Source organism: Corvus cornix, chromosome 13 (assembly GCF_000738735.6).
Source record: "Corvus cornix cornix isolate S_Up_H32 chromosome 13, ASM73873v5, whole genome shotgun sequence".
In the NCBI taxonomy this organism is placed as follows: Eukaryota; Metazoa; Chordata; class Aves; order Passeriformes; family Corvidae; genus Corvus; species Corvus cornix.
The window spans coordinates 15,149,591-15,156,535 of NC_046343.1; the positions used below are offsets into that span (position 1 = coordinate 15,149,591).

Below are 6,945 nucleotides of genomic sequence, written 5' to 3' on the forward strand. Positions count from 1 at the left end.
CTCCAGGACTGTATTGACATGTCTGGTTACCAAAACCAGTTCTCACTGAAAAACACAAAAATACAGATGAAGATTTGTTTCATTACAAAGTAGTTCTGTTTTGAGGAGAAATAGGATTACAACGCACGCAAACATCTTTCCACTCCTCCTTAAAGAGCAGCTTCAGCAGCTGAGCTGATATGCCAAGGCAGCTCAGGGGTTGCAGGGGAACTGATTCCTTGGTGTTCAGGGAGCCCAGTGGAGAACGTACCTTTGTCTGTGGAGAACGGGCATTTTGGCAGAACTTCCCCAGCATGCAGAAGCCAAAAGTGGTATTGGGTTGACAACATCTGGGAAGCAAGGAAGCACAAGCTTGTTTTTATGCACACCTATATGGAGTTGCTGTTATTATTTGGGATTGGGCACTAAGAGAGGCAAACAAAATGCAGAGTGACAAGGAATTGCTTTTTACTCTTTGCTGTCACTTAGAAATGTCTTTCTTCTTACTTTATTTTCCACCTTTTTCTCCCTGCACTTATAGTCTCTAAGTTCATAATGGAACATTTTCCATTTCAGCACTAAAGAAAACAGTTCCTCTGAGTTTGTAGACTATGTATTCTACAGGAACTGTATTTCTGGGCAATTTGTGGCATGTCTGCTGAATCCAAAGCGTAAGTACAGTGACTGAACACGTTTCTCAGCTTTAACATGAGCAGTTCTCTATGACAAATGCTGCCACTGCTGAGTTGCAGGGCATATTGCAGCCCACCCAGCAGGCTGAGAGTCTGCAAGGGTTGAAAAATTCTGAGGGCAGGAGTTACAGCTCAGGCTTCAGCACATGCCTGACTTCAGAGAAACTTACAGTGATGGCACAAGGACACCACCAGAAGGGCATTTTCTTTTTTATTGAACAAAGGTGTTAATAGTGTAGGTAGGCTGCAACTGCCAAGAGGCAATTTATTATAGTGGATCTAAAACTAGGAAATGTCAGAGCAACCTTGACAGTGAAAAACTTGAAACATAAAAGCAAATAATAAATAAGAATGCAGGAAAATTGCAGTCATATGAGCTAATTGACATGTGAAAACAGTCTGCTTTCTGAAATTTTAAATGGTTGGCACCACTTTGCTCCAGCAGGGAAACTCCAAGGGTGATTTTTATTTAGTGATAGTATTTTGCATAATAGCAGTCAATTGTATTTGCCAGGCATGCAAATGCTGGTGGCCTGGACATGTCATCTCAGTTCTGACCTTCTGCTACCATTACCCTGCTCTTCCTCATACGAACTGCTCAAGTCAAACTGGTAAGGAGACTTTTAAAGGCATAAGTAGTACAGTACAAACAAACACAGGTACACACTCTTCTATACAAAGGCTTTATTAAAAATGCTTCTGGGGTGGCCTGTAACAAAACATGTAGAGTTTAAAAAAAAAATCAAGACAAACTGGTATCTATTACAATGCACTGATGTTTTCTCTCATTCCGAAAGTCTGGTCAGTGGCCAGATGTGAACAGTTACTCTTGCTGCCTATGTATGCTGCAGATTATCCATTTTGAGATATGACTCTACATAAATGTGGAACTCGAGTCAAGTCTTGGTTTAAAGAAACTTCATATATATTTTGAAATGTTTGTCACTACATTAGAGTGTAGGAAAAATATGAATTATTTCTAATATTTATGCAAGGACGAACAGCACGGACTTCTACAAAATGAAAAAAAATACAGTACAGAGACTTTTTACAATATCTGCAGTGGATATTCTGAAAGATCCAGCCTTTGAAACTGAAATTCAGAGACAGTTAAACTTACCTCCCTTTTCTTCTTCCCTCACCTCCCACCCCAGCATTCAAACCCTTTACTGAGTAGAAATGATTAATGTAGAATGTTAAGATATAACAAATGTTTTCTTCTCAGAAAAAAACATGTCTTAAATATATATGTTTATATATTCAGGACAGATCCCGTTTCCCTTATGTGACTAGATTTACATGTGTAAATGTAAATCTACATTTAGGAATGAAGTTGACCCTGTAATTAGAATTGAAAACACAAAGATCCAACAGCAGAAGACAGTTCCAGTGTATTTTGTTATGCTTCCCTTCAGCTTCAAAATTCCTGTTGTGTCCATGATGATGTCAGTTTGCTGCACAGCCACATTCCCCCTGAGACTGGAAGGGGGTCAGGCTTTAGACAAGGTCTGCACTGGCGTGAGAGAAAGCCAAAGACAGCACTCACCATTCAAATGTTTGTTGTTACTCACTATACAGTGGTTTGCATTAGGGATCCTGCAGTGTTCAGAAGAGCTTTGACCAAATAAGAACTTGCACATTTAGTACAGGCAGCCTATTCCTGAAGACAGGATATTTAAAGCTACAACCACATTTCTGTTATCACTTTAAAAAGCACAGCTATGTTAGTGCCATGCCAGAAAGAGCTTCCTGCCTAAGGTAAACCATAACTTCTCAAGGACTTCTGTAGAGGACGCTGGTTGGCAGCAGTTAAAGCAGTGTCTGAGGAGAACTTTTTACTATTCTTGCTCTTATGACCCCTGATTTTTCATGTGGAGCTGCCAAATGTGGAGTGTTTGTGATTTCAGTATAATGGGTAACAAGTTTGTGGCTGTCAGAAGGAGGATGCAGTGTGGCCCTAGAGACAAGAGGCTAATGCTAACCACCTGCCCATGGATCATTTCCTCCCATAAATAACTATACTTTGGTGTCTTAGAATCTTTCATTTAAACCTCTGTCCCTTCTCTGGAGTACAGTGTGTTGTTTGTGCTGAGGCTGCTGTAAAAATGAGTGTTAAACTGGTTGAGCACCGAGTTGCTGTGGCCCAGGTGACCGGAAGGCATGGAATTGGGCCACTCCCCCACACCATGGCTGGGGATACTGGACAGTGGGGAGTAGGAATTGAAGCCTACCATGTTCTGCCCCATTTTGTCAATGGGTTCAGAGCTGAGTCCCACGGGCCCGGAGCGACTCCCCGAGTTGGAGCCGTGGACATAGGCGGTCATGCTGGAGAGGAAGTTACTGAGGCATGGGCTGCTGGAAGAGGGAGGAGGAGATTCTTTCTCAGGTGAATTGTCAGTCCCAGGTGATGAGTTTTCCAAGATGTCCTGATGCTCTGCAGCTTTGGGGCTGCCAGTCAGGGTACTGTCCTCGGATTTCTCAGATGCAAAAGTAGCAGCACTGGCCTCAATGTCAGACTTTCTCTTCCTCTTCCTGCGAAAGTTTCCATTGTCAAACATCTTTTCACAGTTCGGGTCCAGAGTCCAGTAATTCCCTTTTCCTGTCAAGGGAAACAAACCCACACTTTTAGTTTAAAAGTATGCACACAAACAAAAAAAAACCCCAGTCATTTAGAGCTTTGCAGTGTTTCTCTCATTTCACAGAAACAGAACAATTGCATGAGCAATACACATGTATTTTTAGTCACTCAAAAGTAGAAGTCTGTTGAGTTCAGAAAAAAGTTTAAAGTTCTGGGTTCCACCATTTAGCCCTGACGCTTCACACAGGCAAAACTACAAGTGGAGTCACTGGAGGGCTTTTTGTTTTGTTTTCTTGGTGAGGGAAAGAGGTTTTCAGTATATAGCTAGTCTTCTGAATTTATGGCAGAGAGTAATCAAATCCCACACTGGGCTGCTCCTCCAGATTCAGTGGGCTAGCACAGGTTTCTAACAAGACAGAACTAAATTTTTGGCCCTCTGTTGCAGAATAATTTCAACGAGTTTTTAATGTTCGCAAAGGCTCTTAACAGCTATTGATAGGAAACAATGAATAAAGCCTACCAGCCAAGGGGTTGGTAATGGCAGAGGTGTGATTCCAAGCAAAACACTAACTGAAACAAACAAAAGCAGCCTGCTCTCTCCTATTGAGAATTAATACTGACTCCCCAAAGCCATTGGATTTCTTTGACAGATCCCTTTAATTCCCAGTTAAGTTTGACATAAGACATGCATTACACCAAATGAGTCTTGAGTGTGCCTTGCCCAGTTAAATGTTCCTGTGCATGCTGCGCCTCATGCTCAGCTCATTGATCTGTTCTCAGGAAGCCCCAAAGCAGGACAAAATTCCCTTCCCTCCAGAGATCTCACAGCAACACTGTTTCACACCTCAGCTATGCACAGCTGCTTTCTAGTTCAGCCTTTTGAAAACAAAGTGCTACTGTGTCCATGTATCTGGGCTACTATGTCTCTTTACAGTGCACGGGGTATTTGAAAATTAATCAAGTTTAGTTAGAGGTGGGGGAAAAGGGGGAGAGGGCTATACCTGGATCATCTTCATCTCGAGGCACCTTCTTGAAGCAGTCGTTGAGAGACAAGTTATGCCGTATGGAATTCTGCCAGCCAGCCTTGCTTTTGTTGTAGAACGGGAAGTTGTCAGCCACGTACTGGTAGATCTGGCTCAGCGTCAGCCTCTTGTCAGGTGCCCCGTGGATGGCCATGGCAATGAGGGCAGAGTAGGAGTAAGGTGGTCTCACCAACTTCATGAGCTCCTCTTGGGACGGGAGGGGAAGCCAGCCAAGGTCAGTTCCTCCCAAGCCGTGCATGTTAGGCAAGAGCTGCCTCTGCATCCCGTATGACTGAGGAATGAAGGGGCTGGCATTGGATCCTGGGAGATACGGTGGTGGGGTAATGGAAGGTCCATTTAGCCAGAGGTAAGGATTGGGAGTGGTGTTGTAATCCGTCGTCTCAAAGGTGCTTGGTCGCTGGGGACTCGGGATGTTCTGTGGATGGAAAAAGTTCTCGTAGTAGATGTTCATCTCCGGAGGTTCTTGGCCGATGTTTGGGAATTGTGGGCTGCAGCGTGGAGGGGAGTGCGTTTGTGCGTCAAAGAAGCTCATGCTCTAACACAGGCAGCTGGTGAGCTGTGACACACTTGTGCTAGTGCTCCTTTCCCAGGACAGGTGCATCACCTGTGCCCTTCCCTAGGTACTTATGCACCTGTAAATGTTTCAGCCTGTGCTGCAGGCTCCACCCCACAGCCCTGAGTGGCTGCAGATGAGGACGATATCCTTTTTGGAATGCTGGCAGTCCCAGTCAGTCATTGATGTCACATCAACCAAACGTGAAAGTTACAACTGTTTATCTTCTTAAGTGAATGAAGGAATTTTCCACTAATGTGATGCACATGAAGAAAGCCTAAGGCATCTTGAAGTTAAAACTCAGAGATCCTCCTCTTTCTACCTTTCACAGTGAAGCTTAAGCATTTAGTATTTTTTTCTTATTAAAGAAAATCCATTTTGTGTTGCTGTTAGTAAACACCTCAGCATATAAAAGCTATTGTCACTAGTCAATGAAACAGTAGAAATATATACTTAAAAAAAATAAAAGAAAAAAGAAAACAAAAGGTCAGACCTTTTCCTTTTGTAACTTTAATTGCAGACTTGCTTGTACTTCCCCCTAGGCAATCACAGTACTACAGGCAAATTCTGAAGCTGGTTACTCACGTGAGTAATCTTACTGATATAAATGGAATTAACTCTCTAAACGAAGGATTAATCTTGTGAAGAAAAAGTTTCAAGCTTAATAATCAAACCTTTCTTTAGAGCTTAAATTGGTGAACTGAGATGGGAAATCATTGAGTACTGCTTCCTCTTTCCTGCAGGACTGGTGCAGAGCTCATAAAACCTCTCAGCACAATTTCCAAATAGGAAAGCAGCAACAGTGTTCGGCACAGCTCTTTTTAGCCAAGTTCCAATAACTTCATCTGTATCTATACAGACAGGAGTTGATTCCTTAAAGTAATAAGGAAAAACCTCTATCCCTTTTATGACTTGGAAAAATCCTTAAGGCCTTGCAAGGCACCCTGTGCACTTGAAGGAGGAAAGAGAAGAGCTGCAATGTCACCACCCCTGTCTGGGGGTGGCAGCTCTTCCCTGCATGAACGCCTGCACTGGAGTTAGAGCAGAGCTGCAGTTCCCTTCACAGCGATATTTGCTTTTTTTTTTTTTTTTGGATTAAGGCACATACATCATTTAGAACTTGCCTCAGCCTTAATACCCATGCAATTAAAGAAGGTCCTGGTATGACAGGGCCTTCCAGATAGCCCTTGTCCTATAATTTCTGCAGAAACACCAGATTTGACCCGTGGATTTTAATTCCTGGCTGTACCAAAGGCCTTTTGCTTTGTCACACTTCATCTTAGTCTTTTGTGCTGCAGCACAACCACCAAGACTCCCCACTCCCTGAGACTTAGTGATTCACCAATGTCATGTCTGTATTGTTGCTTTGAAAGGTACGAAAAAAAATTCCACTGGAAGTACTTCTGAAATATTGAGTACAGAATGACAAAGCAAGCCAATTTGCCAGCTCAGAAATGCAGCTCTACAGCTGTTACTTTAAAAATACATGCTTTCACTGCACAGAAAATCATTTGTACCACAACAAACAAGCTGCTACTTTAATTTGAATGGCTGAGAGCTCAGAGTATGTAAATGCTAAATAACCTGTGCAGAGACACACATTAAACAGACAACAGTTAAGTGGAACATAGTAGGACTGGCTTATTTTCTAAGTGACAACTGCTATGCAAAAGGTGACTTGGACAAAAAGAAGAAAGAAAAAAATTTTTTTCAGGAGCTAATAATGTGAGTGCTTCCTTCCTCAAGGAACTAATCTGAAATAACATTTTTCATCATAAGAATCTGAGTTTCAAACATGCAAAATGCTGTTTGAGCAACCTTCCCTTCAGCTTCCTAGTTAAGTTACTAACATATAGATATATTTTAAAATTATATGTGTATTCCTGAAAATATTGGTACAAATATTGCTAACAACCCCCCATTTATTTACAGGAGAGTCAATGGAACAAAACATTAAAGAAACACTCACATGAGTAAAACCACATTTATATTAACTTAAGCCCCAGAATATAGTGAGAAAATTAAACATAATACATTTTTAACCTGCTCAACAAATTAGATTTTTGCCAAAAAACCCCTTGAAAGCAAGAAAAGCTTGTA

General features: G+C 42.0%; 1 protein-coding gene across 1 annotated transcript; it reads right to left on the minus strand.

The window, feature by feature from the left end:
• Positions 1-1,403: 1,403 nt before the first annotated feature.
• FOXI1 (forkhead box I1) lies at positions 1,404-6,048 on the minus strand. The gene is made up of 2 exons (XM_010406216.4): positions 4,251-6,048; positions 1,404-3,270 (listed from the first exon to the last, which is right to left on the minus strand). Exons 1-2 carry the CDS (start codon positions 4,822-4,824, stop codon positions 2,717-2,719), a joined length of 1,128 nt encoding a protein of 375 aa, XP_010404518.2. The 5' UTR covers positions 4,825-6,048; the 3' UTR covers positions 1,404-2,716.
• Between the last annotated feature and the right edge of the window lie 897 nt (positions 6,049-6,945).

Excerpts from the sequence above, each read along its gene's own strand:
- FOXI1 (XM_010406216.4), bottom strand. The coding sequence starts at position 4,824 with ATGAGCTTCTTTGACGCACAAACGCACTCCCCTCCACGCTGCAGCCCA. Across the intron at positions 3,271-4,250 it reads TCGAGATGAAGATGATCCAG|GAAAAGGGAATTACTGGACT; the intron begins GTATAGCCCTCT and ends TTCCCTTGACAG.